The sequence below is a fragment of the Psammomys obesus genome, unplaced genomic scaffold (assembly GCF_907164565.1).
Source record: "Psammomys obesus unplaced genomic scaffold, mPsaObe1.curated_primary_1811, whole genome shotgun sequence".
Lineage (NCBI taxonomy): Eukaryota > Metazoa > Chordata > Mammalia > Rodentia > Muridae > Psammomys > Psammomys obesus.
Genome location: NW_026590062.1, coordinates 16,390,534 through 16,412,762, shown reverse-complemented (window position 1 = coordinate 16,412,762; position 22,229 = coordinate 16,390,534). Strand labels below are relative to the sequence as shown.

Genomic DNA, 22,229 nt, shown 5'->3' with positions numbered 1-22,229 from the left:
GGTGGCATGTTTTAACATCACTACAAACTTCCACTCAAAAATCCCCAGTGGCTTAGAATCTCAAAATATCCCAGTTTCTCAGGGGGCCCACAGTGCCTTCCAAGGCCACACTCATCCTGCCACGCTGGGCCCTGCTGTTCCTCTCACACATACAGCAGGGTTTGCATAGCTCTGTGGTTTTGCCTGAGGCTCATTCCTTCTTGCATTGCTGCCTTTCCTCAAAGGCTGACCAGGTCCACTAGGCTGCTAGAAACAAAGAACACAGAACATGGTCTGTGCTAATCCTCCTGTCTCCCCAGTCCCACTCTGATTGTCTGAGCAAAGCTTTTCTGTTTTCACTCACAGCCTCTTAAACACTTGAGAGACCATGCCTTTCTTTGCCTTCTTTGTCATCTGTCTGTCCCCACTGGAGAGAATGTTCAGAGAGGCCTTCTGTCATGCTCTCTGTCAGCTCAGTCAGCTCAGCCTATTTCAAGTAATGGAGAAAGAAGCTGAAGAAAGGAGAAACGAGAGAAGGGAGAGGGGAGGGAGGAAAAGGAGAGGAGGAAGGGAGGGCAGGAAGGGGAGAGAGGGAAAGGAAAGAAGTGGAAAGGGTGCTCAGCTCTGGGAAAGCCGCCCTTTTCCCTCCCTGCAGCCTCCTCCCAGGTAGCCCATGTTGGCCTCAAACTCTATGCAGCAAGACAGTGACTGAACTTCTAATCATCTGGCCTCTGCCTCTAAGTGCTGGGAACACAGGCTTGGTTTATGGGGTGCTAGGGATGGTCCTTTACCAACTGAGCCACAACCCCGGCCCTACTAGCTCTGGGTGATGCTACCCAGAGATCCCAAGCTCTCAGCTCCTGACCGGTTCTTCGATTTCCCCATTTTTTTTTTAACTGCAACTATGTTGCTGCTGCAGGCTGTCAAGGCTTTGGAGTCCTTACAGGAGAAAGTGTCTGATTGTTGTAGAAGAAAACATCTCCAAGTGACACTGAGTGGACTGCCCATTAATTATAATTTCTCATATTAAAGAGTAAAAATACGCTCTTGCTCAGAAACGGGGTTTGTTGGCATATGAAAAGAAGAAGAGAGTTTTCTGTGAGTTTCTGACACAGATGCTGCTTTAAATAAAACAGCTCATTTTATTTCTGTCCTGGTTTTAAGGGAGCTTTCTGGGAAGGTGGATAAATTCTCCAGCTTGTCCATTGTGCAACAACAGAGGGTTCTTCTGTTATGAGGGTGTATATGAGAGACTCAGGGACAGTGGTTCTCAAGCCGTGGGTTGCAAACCCTTTGGGGGTGGTCACATATCAGATATCCTGCATATCAGATATTCACATGAAGATTCATAAAGTAGCAAAATTACAGCTATAAAGTGGCAACAACATAATGTTATGGTTGGTGTCACCACGACATGAAGAACTGTATTAGAGGGTTGCAGTGTTAGGAAGGTTGAGGGCTACTGCTCTAGGGAAACTCCCCCATCTCCCTATACCCCTTCAAGGTCACCGGCTTTTGGGGGGTTTTCAGGTTTTTTTTTTTTTTTTTTTTTTTTTTTACATTTGTTTAGGTGTTCAAGTGTATGCACACATGTTAGAACTAGAGGGTATTGGAAGGGTGTCTTTTTTTTTTTTTTTTTTTTTTTTGAGAAAGGGTTTCCAGATGAATCTATGAGTGTCCTAGGCTACATTCACAGCTGTCCTGAGATGGCTGCCTGCAGGGCCACAGGTTGGTCCTATCTGAGTCCAAACCCTGTGACAAAATATCCAGGGCTATGGTTGTCACTTCAATTGTCTAGTGGGACTATAAGCTGAGGAACAGATCCTGGAGGAACCAAAGCTGGGATCCTTGTGCAAAACACTGCTGGTTTTTCTGTTGAGTGTGTGTTTGTGTGTAATACAATATCTACTAAGCTCTAAGACATCCTATACTTGTGCTTATTTGCTGATGAGGCTTCTGTAGATAATCCTGGGTTCTTATTCTTAGACAAAGTTGATCTTAATAGAAGACAGGCAGACTACGACCAAACACAATAAGCATCAGCTCACTGTATCCTGCTTACCAAAGTCCTCCCTGTCATATGCCCTAGCTAGGACACCTCCTGGTGTGGAGGACGCCCAGATTTCTGTGCAGAGTCTTTATCAAGCTTTGTTTTGGTGGTGGTTGGAACCCCCTGAACACCAAGAGAAAGCACACTGTCAAGGCCATTAATGACTTCATTGTAGATTCAGCACAAAAGGTCAAAGCAAAGTCTGACAATATGACCACAGCTCCTTCTGAAGACAGGGGCTGTCCTGGGTGTGCACCATGGGAGGGGACATGAGATGAAGAGCTAGAGCCTGCTCAGGATTCTGAGTCACTGTGAGTATCAAGGAGGCCCACATTCTCAAACCCTTACTCCTACTTATCCATCCCCATCTACAGATCCCACCAGCCACCATCAGTTCTTTAGCTAGTTGCCAACATCCAACCCCATTTTGCATCTTCTGGGTTCTGTTTCTGTGGTTCCACCACACAGAAGCATGGCATGTACCGTAAGTGATGCTGCCTCCCTGTTTTGTACCATTGTTCTCTCTCGTTTCTGAGGCCTTTTATCAGCATCTAGAGCATTGGTTCTCAACCTGTGGGTTGTGACTCCTATAGGAGCCACAGATCAGATATCCTGCATAGTAGATATTCACATTACAATTCCTAACGGTAGCAAAACTACAGTCATGGAATGGCAACAAAATAATTTTATGGTTGGAGGTCACCACAGCATGAGGAATGGTGTTAAAGGGTCGCAGCATTAGAAAGATTGAGAATTACTGATCTAGAGAATCCATAGTCCATAGTATCTTTCTACATTGTTACCATGTCTACCATGACAACAGGGCAGTGGACCACCAACTGTATGTTTGATAGACAGGGTTCAAGCCACATTCGGACCATTTCAGCATCAGCAAATTCATCCTCGGTACCTTAACATCCACCAAATCATGAATAAGCTGTCTTTGATGGACAAGATGTCTTTGATGGACAGGCTATCTTCAATGGACAGGCTATCTTTGATGGACAGGATCTCTTTGATGGACAGGATGTCTTTGGACAAAAATTGTCTTTGATGGACAGATATATTTGATGGACAGGATGTCTTTGACAGTAATTCAGCTGGATAAACTTTTCAACTTTTAAATACATTTCTGAGTCATCCTGTAAAAGAGATTATATCCATTTCACCAATACCCATAGAAAACACCCCAGCCAAGCAATGCCAGGCAGGGTCTAGAACCTTGGGTGCGACCCACCAGCATGCTGTAATTAACCAGGGCTCTGACTTAATGCCCTTCCATTGCTTTTTCCAGCCGATGAGTCACAGACAGTTTTATTAGGAACACACCTTCTTCCCTGTGATGTCAGAACACAGTTATTTCAATATCTTATTTCAGTTTAGAATAGTGTTGCTATTTGCTGGGTACAGGGGATGTCACCTCTCAGTTTTCTCTTGGATGGTGTTCTCCTTATCTATGGAAATCCATCCCTGAGAGAAATCAGTAGCACAATGTTGTCTCCTAAAATGTACTCTAGGCTCCCCCTCAACTTAAGATTTCTCTTTTCTCCCTTTTAGTTGAATAAGGTACCAGGTGACTGGCTATAAAATTTGAATGCTAAATAGCGCCCATTAAGTAGCTTGACAAAGGCAGCAGATAGACAACCAAGGAAAGCTTAGTTCAAAAGACTCAGCTCATTGGAGAACGATGTATTTCCCTTGTGAGTGTGAAATAACCTTATCATAGGCAGGTGTAACTCTGAAGTCTCTCACAATGGAGGGTGCCTGTGTTTCCACAGAAAGGAGGGCTCTGAAGTGAGTGCTCTCCAGTACAGTAAGTAATTTACTTTACATTTTCAGAGAGGCTCTGGTGTTGATAGACTCCAGCACGTGAACAAGAGAGCTCCATATGGGAATTTTTCACATAGTTCTGGAAGCCCAGATCGGCATTCCTGCATGAGTGCTTGGTACAAAACTAAGTGACGAAGCTACCCTTGCCTCTGTCACTCATGGCAAGTGTGTGTGTGTGTGTGTGTGTGTGTGTGTGTGTGTGTGTGTTACTCAATTCTCTCATTGAGTACTTCAATCCAGCACTCACTGGGTTTTGTTGTATTTTATGTTACAGCGAGTTTGTTTTCCTGTTGGAAGAGACACACTCTTTTTTCTTTTACTGCCTCAGAGTGGATTTATTTTTCTCCTTTATCTTCAGGTTTGGTCTAGAGGGCACAGGCAGCTCTGGGTGGGTTCTCATTAGAATGCAGAGGTTGCCATGTCTGATAGTATTAATGTTGATTATGTGCTGGCCAATCATCCTTACAGGAATAACTCACATCATCTGCCCAATAACTGTGTGAAGAAGCTTTGAAGATCACCTCATATTACAGATGAACAGACTGGAGGACAAGTATAGTTGAGCCATTTGTCCAAAGCCATACCATCAGTAAGAAGAAATGCCAGCACATGGGTGGGCCAGGTGATGATTTTCTGACCCATCAACTGGGGACAGTGGCTTGCACAGCAAAGCACTCTGGGAAAACTTAATGATGTAACAGAGTCAGGTGCTTGCCAACACACGATAGATAGCCCCCTCCCTTTCTCCCAATAGGATCCATTTAAAAGTTAACAGGTGCCCAAAGAAAGCCAAAATGAAAGTGATCCCAAAGAGTGAGTTGCAGAGTTGGGGATGTGGCTCAGTCTGCAGAGGGTTTGCCACACACGCACCGGATCCATGAGCTCCATCCTCAGCACCATGTACAACAGGTACGGGATGCACCCAGCACGAGGGAGGTGGAGGCAGGAGAACAGAAGGTTTAGAGCCATCTGTGGATACTCAGGATGTTCAAGGCCAGCATGGGCTGCATGAAACCCTATGAAAGAGAGACAGACAGACAGACAGAGACAGGCAAACAGGCAGGCGGGCAGTGCGACTGACTAAAGCAGAATCATATCCCTTATGATGTTCTTCTTGCCTTAACCAGGAAGAAACCCTCACTATCATGAGGCATCAGGCCTTTATGTTGTACCACACACCCAGAGGCTCCTTCCCTTTCACGCTCCTTAGTCAAAGCCTGGGTGCAGCCCACAGTGTGGTGAGAAGGTGTCTAAGACTGGCGATGGTCACAGCCCATTTTTCTGTACCTTACGTTTAGTGATGGCCCCATACCAGTGTGGCCCCTTGATCTTCATGTCCAGAGTAGTACAAGAGACAAGCTACTGTGTACAGGCCTGGGTCCTCATAGGAGCTGGGGTGCACCCAGGCCTCTAAGGCCATGTAGCATAAACTGCTTGCCCTGATAAGTGAGCCACTGTGGGAGAGGCAAGCCCAATACGTAAGCCCCAGATCCCTCTGGGCTCTTAGGTTTTTGTGGTATAATAAATTCCTTGCTTTGTTTAAGTTGCTTACCTTTGGATTTTCTGACACTTTTTACAGAAAAAAAGACAAGCAATAACTTCTCAGCCTTTTGGGTGAGATCAAGCACAGAACTGCAAAGGCAGTCTATACGGAATGCTCTCTGGGGATGTCTGCAGACTTTTACATTGCAATAAAAAGCCTACATGTGTGAGATGGAAGAGAGCTACATGGCATGTATCAGGAGGTTTGGAGTGATGGGTCTTCACAGGCATGCTGTTCAAGATCCCTGCTGTTCTTTCAAAGCTGTCTGTTCTTCCCATCTTTTTAGATGGAAAAGCCTTCTAGGTGATGGCATCCTTTCCTCTCAGGGCTGCCATAACCCATGAACTGCACGATTGGTCTTCATAGGGTTAGCACGGGTCAGTATTCCACTCAGCGATCTATGCTAGCTACCATGGGACCACCGTGGCCTCGGAAGCATGATACTTCTGACAGAAAGATGTCTGATACGTTTGTTGAGTTTTGAGAAAATAACTTCTACCTGCCACATTTGTCAGCTCCCTTTTCACCTCAAGATGCAATGTGTTTTAGTTACTCATCTGGTCACTATGATTAGATACCTTCCAAAGAGCAACTTAAGGGAAGAGGGCTCATTTTGTCTCGGGTTTTAAGGGTGCAGTTCATCATGGCAGAAAGGCTTGGTGGCAGAAGTGGCTGATGCCTGTGGCATCAGAAGCATAAGCCTGCTTGCTCAAATCTGGGGGTGGGGAGGATTGGGATCAGGAATCATCAGTAAAAGCAGCTTCAGGCATCTGAACCCCACAGCTCCGTTTCTGATGATAAAATTATTCCAAGTAGGCCCCACTTTGTAATGATCCCACAACATCACCCCTGCCAGCACCACCAGCTGGAGACCAAGCGCTCAACACATATGTTCTTGGTGGATGTTTCACATGTACAGCATAACACTGATGTGATCATATAAAAATCGTAAGCCTTTGCAAGCTGGTACCACTTTAACAAATTCTGTTGGGTTTGTCAGAAGTCAACACACACCCAGTGGTTCAACACAGCTGTTTGGGCTCCATCTTCCTCTGCCTCCAAGGTCCAGTTCAAGGACCTTGTATGACAGAACCTCTTTCCCAACTAATCCAGGTAAATCCTCCTGTATTCAGCTCCTAATCACATCTCAGGAACCTTGTGGCCACATGAGATAACAGATCCACAGATTAAGGCATTAAGACATGGATGTATGTGGGGTGGCCAGCCTTGGGCAAATGGCCAGCTATGGTTAGGATTCTCTCTGCTGTTGTTCTGTATTCCTGAGTTAAGGATGCATTGCTGTTCAGAGATGGTTGCTAAGGACAGCCGCTTGAGTGTAGCCTGTACCCTCGTACTGATTGCTGTTCTCCAGGTGTGTGAAAAAAAATGTCCACACTGGCTTTGGTGTTGGGGCACTGTATTAATTACTCTTCTGTTGTGATGAAAATACCATGACCAAGGCAGTTTATAGAGTTTATTTGGGTCTATGATTCTAGAGGGATATGTCAGGGTCTTCGTATTATCCTGCAAGCTGCATCTGTCTGGGTCTGCTTGCTAGATCCCCATATATGGAACAAGGAAGCCACAGGAAGGTGTATGCCCTAGTTTAGTCTCCTGTCACTTTGTTAAAAAACAATGATAGAGGCACCTTAAGAGAGAAAGGGTTTAACTGTCTCAGGATCCTGGTTACAGTCCCTCATTGTGAGGAAATCGAAGTGGCAGAAACGTCGAAGCCAGATGGATTCATGCATGCATATGTGTTCATGTGCTCACTTTCTCCTTTTCCATACATTCTAGAGCACTGGTTCTCAACCTTCCTCATACTGTGCCTCTTTAATGCAGCTCCTCATATTGTGGTGACCCACACACATAAAATTATTTCGTTGCCACTCCATAACTATAGTTTTGCTCCCGTGGTGAATGGTAATGTAAGTATCTGATATGCAGGATAGCTGATAGGCAACCCCTATGAAAGGGTCGTTGGACCCCCAAAAGATTTGCGGTCCACAGGTTGAGGTTTGCTGATCCTAGAGAATGGTACCATCCACTTTGAACGGGGTCCTCCTACATCAGTCAATGCACTGAAGACAACCTCTCACAGACATGCCCACCTGATCTAGAGAATGCCTCACTGAGACTTTCTTAACCAGTGACTCTAGGTTATACCAAGTCGACAGAATGCACCATGTTCAAAATGTGAGCTGGCTGACGGGTGATCATTGTAAGTCTGTAGACATAGTACCCTTCAGAGAAACTGGTGTCTGTTTGGAGTCTGGTCTCATAGCTTGGTGAATGACATGATGCTCTTCCTCTCCATTCTGCCTCCTCTCCCCTTGTTCTCTGTTCTCTGTCTCTCTCCTCTGTCTCTGTGACGCTGTGTCTCTTTTTTGACCCCACCCCTATCATATGAATGTCCCTAACTGGATTCCCCTAGTGGAGTCAAGGCGCAGACATAGACAGCGTGCAGATGCAGCCATGAAACGCATAGAAACACCTGTCACCTGACTTCCTCACAGGCCTGAGTCCACAGAGCCCCCAGTATCTTTACTCTTTGCTGCTTAAGATAATTGTCATAAGAGGGTAAAATCATGGTTTGTATGTAGACATAGAGCAGACATGGGTCATACCAGAGAGGCGTTAGAACCTTCTCAAAGGACAGGCTAGACAGGCAGGACTTTCTATGGAGTAGAGATGTTGAATTATGTGGGTGCAAGTCCCCCTTTATGGTGAAATGGTTTTGCGTGTCTGCAAATGAATTTTGTAGTAATGTCAGTTCACCTTTCAAAGTGTAACACAGCTTCCTTCACTTCAGAACTGGAAAAGCTTCGGGCTAAGTGGTATGGTACATACCTACCGTCCCACTTCTCAAGAGGCTGAGGCAGAAGGATGGAGAGTGCAGGCCAGTCTAGGGCTATATAGTGACACCCTGTCTCAAAACAAAACAAAACAAAACAAAACAAAACAAAACAAAACAAAACCACATTGGAAAAAGCTGGAAACCTTGCCTGGTCTTAGGTCTACTATAGAAAAGGGTCCTTTGTCTTGTTCCTAATAAGAAATTCCCTCTTGCATGTGACTACTCTTTCCTTTCATCTCCGCCCCTTTTCCCCCTTTCTCTCCTTCTCTGTGCTTTATCCTTTTCGGAAATATGGTGTATGGGCTAAATCACTCCAAATGACTTTGCCCTCAGCAAACACAGGAGACAGTTGTTTGTGTTTATTTTTTTTAAGCTGCTCAATCCCTGAACAAATTAAACATGAATATAAACAATTTAAATACTGATGAGATGTGACAGTCCGATAGTTTTAATATAAAGCCACTTAATGACATTATTATTTTTTTTTTCCTGTATGCTGAGAGGTTTCAGAAGAGTGCTGGGCGTCAGGCTACTTTCCTAATGGCTTCCAGATCTACAGTCAGGTAGTAGATGTGTGCACAGGGGCCTCTGCTCACCTTATATTCTTGCTGATGACACCAAGGCAAGATGCTTAGGTTGGGCCAGGGGCCACTGACAGCTGGCCTGTGTCAGCCTCTATTTCCCCATTTTTTCTCTTTTCTTTTTAAAAGTTTCATTCCCAGGAGAGATGGAGCTAGACAAGGATGTAGGTACAAAGAACAAAACAAACAAACAAGCCCACAGCTTTCATTTCAAGGAGAATTAAGAAAGTTTATTCCGGAATCGAATATGAGTAGCCATAAACTGGAATACAGATTCAGATCTGTGCCTATTCAGTTTTTGTTGTTGTTTGGTTCTTGTTGTTTGTCAACACTGGTTAGAGAGTAACCTTGGAAGATGGAATCTTAATTGAGGAATTGCCTCCGTCAGGCTGACCTGTGCAAAAGTCTGTGTTTACCATGTTTGGGCTGCTAATTGATGTGGGAGGGCCCAGTTCACTGTGGGCTGTCTCACGCCTAGACAAGTGGGCTTGGATATAAGAAAGCAGGCTGAACAAGCTAAGGGGAGCAAGCCTGTATGCAGTATCCAGCTTCCTGTACAACTTTTCCCCATGATGTATTAGAGCTGTAAGCCATAGCCAAACCTCATCCCCTAGTTGGTTGTGTTTAGTGTTTTATCTCAGCATCAGAATTCACATTATGCAGGGTGGTGGTGCACACCTTTAATCCCAGCACTTGGAAGGCAGAGGCAGGCTGATCTCTGTGAGTTCGAGGACAGCCTGGTCTACAGAGTGAATTCTAGGCCAGCAAAGGCTACACAGAGAAACACTATCTGGAAAAACAAAAAACAAACAAACAAAAGCAAACAGACAGAATTCAGACTTAGGACAAGGTTTCCCCAAATTCTACATCCCAGTGGGAACCATTTCATGAAGTTTTTAAAGTAATAGAACAAAGGCGGTGGTGAATTACGATACTTTTTAAGTTCTTTTGGAAAACCTAGGGTAGGCAGGAAAATCTCTGCTATTGACCTCAGGCATATCTGACAGCAATCTTAGCTTTGGAGTTGGGAGAAGGTAGGGGTCTGTTTGCAGGTTGCCAGAAGATTGACCTGATATATCACAAAGAAAAGAAAAAAAGAAAGAATAAAGTAACACAAACAATTCACTTATCAAGTATGAATAAGGTATATGAAGTGACCAATGGGTTTCTTAGAAGTTATTTAGAAGAGTATAGTGATGCCTGCATTTAGACAATTGAAATCTTATGCTGTAAATAAATTTGTGTAATAAAAAAAAAGATGCTATCTCACACAGAGGCTGGAAATAAATGGTTGTTGGGGTGCTAACGTAGCTTAAGATAATTTGGCCCCTTTTCTTTATGCTCACTGGTGTTCTATCCAGTTAGCCCGTCTTGTGGAACAGTTAACACAGGTAGAGATTGTTTTTCTGGGAGTCTCAGCCACAAAGTTTTCCCATCCAAAGCAAGAAACTTCAGGTTCTCTGCCTGCAGTGGTCTGGAGCTCTGTGTGGTTGTTTGTGTAGACTTCTCATGGGATCTTTGGCTGGCTGCTAATTTTTCTCTTTACAACTGGCACTGCACAGAACATTTTCGAAACATTTAATTTTGCAAGTACATAATTTTGTGAGATGACATAAACAGGCAAGCAGAAGGGGACATGCAAGCTATTTTGTGTGTTGTTGAATGGTCCTTTCCAGGAACAGTGACTCTCCATGCATCCCTTGAGCTCTGAGAGGAGAGCCTTGTATCTGACTCTTGTCAGCTTTTTCCCCGTGATTCAGAGACTATTACATTTCCCTACACACACACAAAATGACAGTGTTGTGTGGCCGCTTTGATGATCAATGGAGCCTGGTCTCTCATGGAAAGGGTGCCCATAACTCACTTCCCTGGCAGATCCTTGACCTATGTGGCCAGTGCATTTGTACTCCACACTTAATTTACCGTTTTTGTTTTGTTTATGTTTTTGCTGTCTTGGGGGGGGGGTGAACCTTTCAGCTATAATCTCCACATGACTGAACTACTGTTCCTGAGTGTCCTCTGCGTACATATAATCACCAACTGCATTAGAGTGGAGCCTTTGCCCTCAGACCCAAGTGTCTCTCTATTCCCTGGGTGGGGTGGCTAGAGGTAGTGATGAGAACACATAGTATCTGTTTCCCCAGCTTTCACATGAGGATTGGATGCTCTGTGTGGTGTTGGGATCTATGGACACTACATAGATTTGGTGTTATCTGCATTGATGCTTAAAGGGAAACTGTACCTGGAGGGGAACACTCAGTGATTGGAAGAGCCGGTGATGGTACAGAGAGTAGGTTGTCAACACACAGAAAAGGGCTGGGGAGGTAGGGCAATAGGTAAAGAACTTGCTGGGCGAGCGTACAGGTACGAGTTCAGATCCTCAGAAACCTCGAAAATTGGAAATCTCAGTGCATCTGTGGTGGGGTAGGCCATGGAGACATGAAAATCTCTGAAAACGTAGCCACCTTCCTTCTTCTCCCAACCCGTTCTGGGCTCTTCATGGTGCTTACAGATGTGGAAGCATCTGTGTGGAAACATCTTACAAGCATTTGTTTCCTAGTCTGCTCTGCAGTTTCCTCTTTCTACAGAGCCTCAGCCTCCTGAGGCTAAACAGACATGGCTCCCGGGGGCCCTCGATCCGCAGCACAGTGTGACACTGACGCTTGTAAAAAGCCCAGTGGAGGAATTAAGACAGAAATGTACTTGACCTTGTTATATATAACTTCAGCCTCCAGAGACACGCATTTTAGCAAGTTACTTGCGATGCTAGGATGCTCTGTGCACTGAAGCGTACAATGGCAGGGGCCACACCCTGTGTGGGTTGCCTTCCTCACTGTGTACTTTGAGAGGCTTACATAAAGCACCGGCTTCCATAGTTATTCAACCTACAGAGCTGTCTGTAGAGCTGAAGACCAGCTCTCTTCAATGAATCTAGTGGCTCAGGAGAGTGTCTACACTAACCATGCCATTCCCCATCTGTGAGCTCATTCTGATTAGGGTCAGGATGGCCGTGGAGAAGTCTTTTCTCACCTTGTGCTCTGGGGATTCCAGACAGACTGTGACTGGCTGGGCTGGTGCTTTCTCAGTTAAAGGGTACTAGATGGCCAAGCGTGTCCACCACCTCTACACTGGCAGAGCACCCTGTGGTGATTCTGCCAGCTGGCAGAGATGAGGTATCAGAACGTGCCATCCTCACTCTCAGCCTAAGGCCTGGGGGTGGACTAACTTTTACCTACATCGCCTACATCTGAGGCCCTTAGATTGGGAGAACATATGTTTATTCTGCATGGCACTGCAACATGATACCTTGTGTGTGTGCTCCTGCATGCATGTTGTATAGTATGTATAAACACGTGTATATAATGTGGTGTTCGGTTTGTGGGTATTTGTGTGCAGTGTGTACTCTGTGTGTTGGTGTATAGTGTGGTGCGTATATTTGTATGTGCCATATAGTTTGTGTTATGTAATGTGTGCGGTGTGGTATGTGTGTTATATGTGTTTATGTGTGTGGTGTGTTGTATGTGTTTGTGTAGTTGGGTGTTCCCTGGGTTTGTGCTCTTTGGGTGGAATACTACTTAAAGTACTATTTAAAAATGAAAAAAGCTTGAGAACAAAGTAGCTTCTGAGATCACACAGCAGCTCATTTAGGGCCAAGTTGCTTGGCGCTCAGTTTGATTTAGGCGATCTGATACCTGTGTGGTTTTGGATCAGTCACCTGCCGTCTCTGGTCCTACTTACTGTGAAGTGAGGGAAAGAAAAATGCCCCCCTGGGTGGGCCTTCAGAGGCTTGCCTTCTTCATCCATAGCCAAGGAGCCACCAAACAGGGGGTTAGAAAATGTGCTGTTAGTGTATGAATAATTCTCCAGGGAGGGTAAAGGGAACTGGCGAACTCCAGGTTCTCCAGTGTGACTCACCCAAACAGAAAAATATCGGATATTTTGCATCAAGGTAGAAGGCTGGTTGGGCAGAGGTGAGTGAGGATGACCCATGGGGTGTGTGTGTGCGTGATTGGGGAGGAGCCATGAAGGGGTCCCCTAACATGGCAAAGGCCCAGAAGCTGTTTTCTCTCTGAGGTCTGATTAAGGAAGAGTGCCTGGTGGGATGGAAGGACATGCAGGAGGGCAGGGAATGTCATGGGCAGTGGAATAGCACCGTCCCCAGGCTGAGACTGGAGAATGGGGTGACCTGGAAGGTTCTAGATGCTGAGCTGAGGAACATTACATTCCTTGCTCTTGCACCCTTCCAGATCCCCTACTGGAGTTTTACCCTCTCTTCCTCATAGCCCCATAGGGTAGGGGATCTACTGGGCTGCACATGTCCCCACTCACAGTTGTTAGAGTCATTGCTGTTTCCATCACGTTGAGTCAGCGGCCTGGGTGTATGGGTAAACATGTCGTTAAGGCTCAGATGCTCCTGGCAGAGAAGAGCCATGGCTTTGAAATGCTGGCTGTGGGTTGATGATACTGTTACATGGGAATCTTTTTACCCCTTGTGTGTCCTTGTTAGCTTCAGCTGTCTACTTGACCCAGCCCATATCAAGCCCCTTGGGAAGATGGAACCTCAATTAAGAAGTTGCTCAGATCGGATTGGCTCATGTCTGTGTCTGCTGAGGGTATTGCCTTAATTGATGATTGACATGGAAGTGCCAGCCCTCTGTGGGCGGCACCATCCCTAGGTATTAGATCTGTACTGTGTAAGAAAGAGATCTGAGCATGAGACTGGTAAACAGTGTTCGTCCATGCTTGCTGCACCTGATCCTGCCTTGACTTCCTTCAGTGATGGATTGTGACCTGTGGCAGACTTCTGTCCTACGTCGCTGCTGCCTTTGATGAGGACAAAACTCAGGGAATAGCCCTGGTGGTTGAGCATCCTGAGTAGCATGACCTTTAGTCTCTGACTCAGATGATGGTAAGCTGGTTGGATCCCCATTTCTCTCTTTGTATCCATGGGGGATGGATTCTATAAGCCTCTCAATTGCCACAAATCTGTAGCCCCTCCACCCCCCCATTTCTTCAATAGGACAGAGGAAACTGAGTTACCGATAGGTTCTCCAGGTGGCTTAGGTCTTTGCTCTGACAAAACCAGACAGTTCTGCCAGATTGACTCTTGAACACAACATGAGAGGGGCTGCCAGACTTAGGACTAAAATTATGAGGTGTCCCATATTTACACTTCAGTTTAGGTGACAGGAAAGTGATACTTATGTATTATATTTGTTTTCTCTCTTTTTTTTTTTCCTCTCTCTCTCTTTTTCCAACACAGGGTTTTTCTGTGGAGCCTTGGCTGTCCTGGACTCACTTTGTAGAACAGAATAGCCTCACACTTACAGAGATTTGCCTGCCTCAGCCTCCCTGAGTGCTGGGATTTCAGGTGTGGATCACCATGCCTGACTTTGTTAGCATGCCTCATGGGGGATTTGTACTTACCAGAAACTGAACCAGAACTGGGTCCTTGTGTGTGTCAAGAAACCTGGATTGTGCTGTTCTCTGCATGGGATGTGTGAATCCTAATGGCTTCTCAGGAATTCACAGTGTGCAGGACCCAGATTGTACCTCCTGGCTTACCCCAGCTGGTCTTTTATCTACAGACATTTTCCCTAAGTTGTTCTTTTCGGATCATGCAAAGGGAAGAATAGAGTTCTGTGTTTGGGTGGCCATCTTCCTTGTTTCTTAAATGTATTACTTGAGGAAGCAGTGTTCTCTCAACAGTGTAAAGATTAATATAAAATTTCTATGACTGCCCTAGTGAGCAGGACACATCCCATTATATCATAGCCATGATGCCTAAATGAAAGCTGATTATTTTTCCTAATGGACCACTCATTTGCTGTTACTGCGCTCTGCTCCTTATTTGACACTTGGTTCTTTTGTTTGTTTGTTTCTTTGGTTGGTTTTTCAAGAAAGAATTTTTCTCAGTAGCCCTGGCTGTACTGGACTCACTTTGTAGATCAGGCTGGCCTTGAACCCATAGAGATCTGCCTGCCTGTGCCTCCTGAGTGCTGGAGTTAAAGGCCTGTGCTACCATGCCTGGCAGACACTTGGCTCATTTTTATGTGAAATAAAACAGCATTCTTAGGTGATAGAAGGTGTCTTTCTGGGAATTGGAATGCAGTGGGTGTCACAGTAACAATTCTGGGCACTGTAAAATGAGATGGCTGCCATTTTGTAGATTATAAGGTGTGGAGAGGGAGGGAGGCAAAAAATGAGAGATAGGGAAAGGGAGCAGAAAGGAAGGATGAAGAAATATGGAGGAAGTGAAGGAGGGAGGGGCCTGTGGAGAGGGCTCAGCTTGCTACAGAAGCTTGAAGAGGAGAGTTAGGATCCCAGCTGCCATAGAAGTGTTGGGTGGGCTTGGAGGCTGGCCTGCAAGTGTGCTGTGCAGAAGATAGAGCAAGCAATTAGCTAGATAAACACACCATCAAGTTTTGGGGCCATCTGAGAGACCTTGGTAGAAAATGATTGAGGAGACTCTCATGCCTGCCTCAGGCCTTTGCACACATGTGTATAAACACATATCCCTACATGTCCTCCCATATATGCAAGCAAACACACAGACACACACCATATATACATAATATACACAGACACATGCAAAAGAAAAAAGAAAAGGAGATTGTGGTGGTTAGGAGAAGAGGCAACCTCACCTGAAGAATCCCTCCATTATGTTGGCCCGTGGACCAGCATTTTTGTGATTAATGATTGATGTGGGAGGGCCCAGCCCACTGTGAATGGTGCTGCCCTGGGCAGGTGGTCCTGGATGGTATAAGAAAGCAGGCTGAGCAGGGCGTGGTTCAGCACGCCTTTAATCCCAGCACTCGGGGAGGCAGAGGCAGGTGGATCTGTTTGAGTTCGAGGCCAGCCTGGTCTACCCAGAGGACAGCCAAGGCTACACATAGAAACCCTGTCTTATAAAAACAAACAAACAAACAACAACAACAAAAAAGAAAGCAGGTCAAGCAAGCCAGTAAGCAATGTTGTCCCATAGCCACTGCTTAAGTTCCTGCTTCTAGGGTCCTCTCTTGACTTCCCCCAATGGTAGACTGTGAGCAGTAAGGTGAAACAAAGCCTTTCCGCCATAGACCTGTGAGGTGGCACTAGGACAGGGAGGGAGAAAGAAAAGCAAGCCACCTGGGGGCTTCGGGTCTTGGTGAGACATTTGTAGGTGGTAAGCACCGGATCTTTCACCAGGGTGGTTTGCACGCTGAAGCTGGAGTTATTTCCCCTCTGATGCCCGGCTGTGACCTTTTCTTGCTTTACTGTTTTCCTGAACAGTATTAGAGGACCCAGTGTGGTTGACCTGGCGCCGTGTAATTAGCTGCACAATTAAGTGTTGTGTCCCTGAGCAACAGGGTCAGATGTTCAACAGGGAGGTTCGGGAGGCCTGGGTGCCCAGCGCTGATGCCCGTCCTGCTCTCTTCTGCACTTTTGACCTTTTGGCAGTTTCTAGACTGCATGGTGAGCTGGCTTGAGGCTGCCCAAGGCAGTTGCTCTGGGAAGTGTCAGATGTGTTTTGAATAGTCAAGAGGAACCTTGGATGTAAGGTGTCCCTTTAGGAATTTCATGGCCCAGGGAGGGTCCTCTTCTCTCAAATCCCTGTCAGCGGGATTATGTGGTGCTTTCAGTGGGATGGAAGCATTGGCAATCCTGATGACAGTCATGGTGTGAAGAAAAGGTCTTGCAGAACATTTAACCCGTTTGCGTACCCACCCGTTCATTTGTTATCTAATATTTACCGGGTGCCTGTTGCTGGATGCGCCTCTAAAGACCTCAAGGGGGAACACATGAGACCCCTATAAAATGGCATGCACCCTGCTGGTCTGTAGAAATTCGAGGAGAAGCTCAGAGAGATGTGGGATGTGCGTGCTGTGTAGGACACATGTGGGGACTGGGCCCCGAGTCCCCACACACATGAGGTGTGCTATCAGTGCTCCAGAAAGATGGGTTTTACAGCAGACCTAGCCAGGGCAGGATGGGATTGTAACAGGGCTGATTTGGGGGAGAGAGAAGGGAGGAAGGAGGGGAAGGAGAATGCATCCAAGGGAAGGGAGGAAGCAGGGAGATCCTCTCAGAGAACTCACAGAAGATGCCTGCTTGTTCTTTGTGCTGACATTTAGATAAGGAAAGCCAGGTTTGGGGGAAAAACACAAATCAGGAGCCTTTTCCAGAAACATTAAAGCAGGAAGCACTTCACTGGGTAAGGCATCTTGTTAGGCTTATGTTAGTGACTTGACACATTTCTGTGACAAAACACCAGACAAAAGCTACTTAAGGGAGGAAAGGTTTAGCTGGGCCCACAGTTTGAGGCCGCATGGTCCATCACTGTGAGAAGGCAGGGCGTCAGGAGCACGGGGGGGGGGGGGGGGGGGGGGGAGGCTGGTCACGTGGCATCCACGGTCAGGAAGCAGAGAGAGATGAATGCCAGTGCTCGGCTCACTCTTTTTTCTAAGCCCATGGGACTTAGGGTGGGTCTTCTCTCTGTTAAACATTTCTGGAAACATCCTTACAGACACCACGTCCACGGTGACTCTAAATCTCTCAAGTTGAGAGTCACAATTTCAACATTCATGGTATCTTGATGTTTAAGAAAAATGTTTCCGTGTGTGTATGTACGTGTTGATATGTGTGTGGGCACACATGCTTGGATGTGCACCGGTTTGCTGTTGGTGTCTTCTTCCATTGCTATCCACCTTACCAAGGCAGGGTTTCTTGGTGAAGTGGCGCTCACTAACTTCCCAAGTGTTATGATCTGTAATGATGCAGTGGGTGGGGGAGGGTACCGTGGGGGAGGGTACCATGGCGGGTCCGTGCCAAGGTGTAATGCCCCTCACCGAGGAATTACTTCGTGCAACATGTCTGGTATAAAGAAGGTTTTTGGGGAGGAAGGGAGAAGAGTGAGGGTCTGGAGAAGGTGGATAGATTCAGCGAGCGAGGGCAAAGAGAGACAGAGAGGAGAGAGAGAGCGAGAGGGAGAGGAACAGAGCAGAGAGAAGCTGGAATAGAGAGAGATTGAGCTGGGGTGGCAGATGCCCTCATAGCCCACACACACCTGGTACACCTGGCGGCAGCCAGTGATGACTTGAGCAATCGCTAGGACCCTGAGGTCAGGCTAGCTGAATTGCCTGTGTGCTAATACCTGGCCTAGGTAGTCAAATTGCCTCCAGAGAGCTCCTGATTCTATTTTTCAAGTGCTGGGATTACAGACAGGCCACCACGTCCCTCTGACTTTTTTTTATGAGTTCAAGGGAATCTGGACTGCAGCCTTACACTTACAAATACCTTATCCCCTGAGTCATTTCCCCAGTTTGTATATTTTGATATTTGGAAAAGAAATTCACATCAATTAGGGTGTAGCCTATAGAATTACTGTTTGGGCCAGCCCAAGTATGCATGTATTAACAGTTCTAGCTAGTTTGTCTTAACATAAAGGGGAGACTCATTCTGCCCTGAGCTTGGTGATAACACTATACCAAGAGATTTTTGTCATTTTGTGTAAATGGGCTTGAATACAGGTGTCTGTCAACCTGGAATAGATGTAAACTTGTTTGCAGCATGCTTCTGTGTTCTCAGACTTGGACAGCAGCTTTGGTTTACTCTCTGAAGTGAATAGGGTCAGTGCCTTGCTGATTGTCGCATGAGCTGCAAGTGGCAAATCCAGGGACAGTCTGTCCCCGATGCTCCTGATAGACGTGGGTCCAGACTTGAGATGGCATTGTGCTTGGGGGTGCTTTCATGGGGGCCACTGACACTGAAGCAGATTGTTGGAGGCATGTCAGTGACATTTCCAAAGAACTAGGGATCATCACGTGACTGGTGCTGTTGTGGCCTGCAGCAAGGCTGGTGCAGCTGTGCCTGGACAGTCAGGGTTACTCAAGCCAGTAGCTTCCTGTTCCGAAGCTCTCTAAATGGCTGCTGTGGGTTGTGTAATTTCTTTGTCTGGATTTTTTATTATGGAAAATAAGGCAAACTGTAAAAATACATGTTGGATTTTTTTTTTAAACCCCCAGAGGGAGAACATGTTCCCTAAAGAGATAAGAAAAATATTTTTTGTTCATTGGCAGCAGAACGATCTTCACAGGTTATGAGTGTAATGAAAGGTACATGCTGCCTCATATTCTTGGCTTGAGGGTCCGGGCTACTCAAAGGACCCCATGGTCAGCATGGTGTGGTCACCCCTTTCTTGTTTCTGGAGGTCTCTCACCAACTCAGGTTCCACTTCTCTTCTCTCTACCCTTCGATTCACTCCAGAAGGTATGGCATGTGACTGTGGTCTTTTTGCTACATCTTTTGTCATTTCTGGACATATGGGGGCAAAAAGGTCACTCCCATTCCAGTTTGTTAAACCTGATTGGTCAAGGGAAAACCCATTGTTTATTTGATGAGATGGTAGTTCTTTTTCAACCCTTACTCATATCTCCTCTAGCAAAACCAAGAAACAAAAAAACTAAAATGCCAGAGGTCCATATCAGGCATCTTCTACAATCTCTCCCTACCTTAGTTTTTGAGACAGGGGACTCTCCTGTCTCCATCTCCCCAGCCCTGGACACAGGCATACTGACATGCAACACTGTCCTTTTTATTTTTATCTTTATTTTTTTGTGAGCTCAGTCTTTGACGGCTGAGCCATCTCTCCAGCTTGTTTAGCTTCTTTTTTTTTAATAGGGATTCTGGAAATTGGTATTTCTTTCCACCTGCTTGCATGGCAAGCACTTTGTCAACTGAGCCAGCCATCTACCCAACCCTGTTACATGTATTTTCCATACACTGATTTGATTCAAAGAAGAAACACTGGATAATTCATAATTGCATCATGGGTCCAAAGGTGAGGGTGGTGGGTTACCAACGTACCCTACAAGTCTATAAATCCGGGGTCCCAGGATCGCTAACACCTGCCCTCGGTTCCTCCCAACAGTGACGGAAGGCCGAGGGATCCTGGAGAGCATCCAGAGGTTCTCCCTTCTTCCCACCTACCTCCCGGTGACGTATCACATCAACAACGCCGATGTCTCCTTCTTCCTGAAGGAGGCCAACCAGGACATCATGCGCAACTCCAGCCTGCAGTCTCGGGTTGAATCCTTCCTGATCTACAAGTCCAAGCGGCTGCCGGTGCTCAATGCCAGCTACGGGCCCTTCTCCCTGGAGCAGGTAGTGCCCCAGGACTTGATGCTGCCTTCTAACCCATTCGGATTCACCAACGCATTCTCTCTGAACTGGAGGCTGAAGGCCTACATCCTCCAGGAGAAAGTCTACCTGAGCCATCCCAAAGTGCAGGTGCTCTTCCACATCGTGGGCCGAGACTGGGATGACCGCAGGGACGAGAAGCTGCCCTGCCTGCGGGTCTTTGCTTTCCGAGAGACCAGAGAGGTTCGGGGCAGCTGCCGTCTGGGTGGGGCCCTGGGGTTGTGTGTGGCCCAGCTGGAGATGCTGCCTGGCTGGTTCAGTCCCCCGACGGTGGTGTCCGGGCGCAGGAGGCCCACAGAGCAGCCGGAGGGGAGCCGCGTGGAACTGTATTATGCCGTTCAGCCAGGGGATGAGCGAGGTGACTGTGTCACGGAGGACTTGAGGAAGGGTGGTGGCGCTGCGGCGGGCCACAATGATGTCGATGAATCTAGCCCCCCTTTGCACAGAATTGGGAGTGTCTTTCTTCGGGAGACCCCCAGCAATCCGCCTTTGAGGGATCTGCGTTTGGATAGCAACGTGGCCGTTCATTATGTTCCCAAGACTGTGAGACAAGGAGATGTGCTCACCTTCCCCATCTCCGTCTCCAGGAACTGCACGGAGGATCGCTTCACACTGAGGTGAGCAGGTTCTCTTATCTGGCTGCGGCAGCCCTGGGGGCCCAGCCAAGCTGTTACGCCTCTAGCGAGGAGCTGCCTGTAGATCCTCACATGCCTGTGAAGTATAAGGGCTAGTTTGATGGTTCCGGTTGGTTGCTCGAGAATGGGCACAGTGTCATTGGGGCGACCGTGTCTACAGGTGCATGAATATGGAGGACACAGGTCAACTGTTCTTGTCTTTCCCCAGATGATGCTTACTTTGGATTTGAGAAAAGGTGACTCACTGTCCTGGCACCTGCCGGCTAGGCTAGTTGGCTGACCAGTGAGACCCTAGGATCCTCTTTTCTCCACCCTCTAGCATTGCTGGTCACTGAACCATGAATCTTTATCGCTATACCCTGTTGATTTACATACATTCTGGGAATCGATCTCAAGTCCTCATGGTTTCACAGTGAGCACTTTGCTGACTACGCTATCTCATCAGCTCAGAAAATATTCTTTATTTTTTTAAGATTTATTTTATTTTTAATTATGTGTGTGTGTACATGTCTGAGTGTATGCATTTGAATGCAGTACCTGCAGAGGCCAGAGGGGGGCATCATATCACCCTGGAGCTGGAGTAATGGATGGTTGTTAGATGTGGATTTTAGGAACTGAATTAGGGTACAGTGAAAGAGCTGCAAGGGCTTTTAACTTCTGACCCAACTCTCCAGAACCATCAAACATTCTTTTTAATATTAATGAAACATCCAGGCTGTCACAGAAGAGTCAAGGAGGCTGTTGGGATCCCTTGGCCTTTGTGGAGGGTTTACTGACAAGCTTCAGGACACTGAGGGTTCCCCAAATCAGCTACTTCACAATTAGGTCTTTAAACACCTCACAGTTTCAGTGAAACTGCAAACTCAGTTGCGACAGTTGTCAGGGAGAAAGGAGAACATGGCTTTGCCAACTCAGAATCTATTCCAGACAGGCAGGCTCTAAGTATAAAGTGGTACCAGCCTTAAAGTTATCACTTTGTTTCTCCCTGGAAATAGAATGCGATGTTTAAAAAAGAAATAAAAGAGCATAAAGGGTGGAGAATATACGGTAGGATCTTGGGTGTCTTATGTAAGGTTGTAGCAAAGAGGAGACATTTAAAGGAAGCACTGTACACTTTAGAAAAATGCTCTGAAATTCTTTTTTGGAATACAGTATGTAAAAAGAACTTGCCTGTGTCAATTGTGACATAACTAAAGACTTTAGCTCCATGTTAAATGTAGGTGAATTTGTATTAATTAGTTAGGACAAGTACTGTTGGCCGAAAAGCAGTGTCTCTCAGTATGACATGACTTGGCCTGCTGTGCAACACATTACTTGTTTTCTTCTTGCTTTTTAAATTTAGTTTTATCTTTGCTTCTGTGTGTGTGAGTGTGTTTGTGTGTGCATACTGTATGAGTGCAGTGGCCACAGATCCCTGAAAAGGGCATCAGATCCCCTGGATCTGGAGTTATCCATGGTGTGAACTGTCTGATGAGGGTGCCAGGAACTGAACTGTGGTCCTCTGCTAGAGCATCAAGTACTTTTAACTCATTAGCCATCTCTCCAGCTCCCAATATATTAATTTTATTGTGACACT

The 22,229-nt window shown here is 46.3% G+C and overlaps 1 protein-coding gene across 1 annotated transcript in view; it reads left to right on the top strand.

Moving 5' to 3' along the window:
- The window catches only part of Tmem132d (transmembrane protein 132D), a 611,289-nt gene that overhangs the window by 129,379 nt on the left and 459,681 nt on the right, over positions 1–22,229 (top strand). The window contains exon 2 of the mRNA XM_055606466.1: positions 19,750–20,635. Coding sequence (XP_055462441.1) covers positions 19,750–20,635 — 886 coding nt within the window. The remainder of the gene's footprint in view (positions 1–19,749; positions 20,636–22,229) is intronic.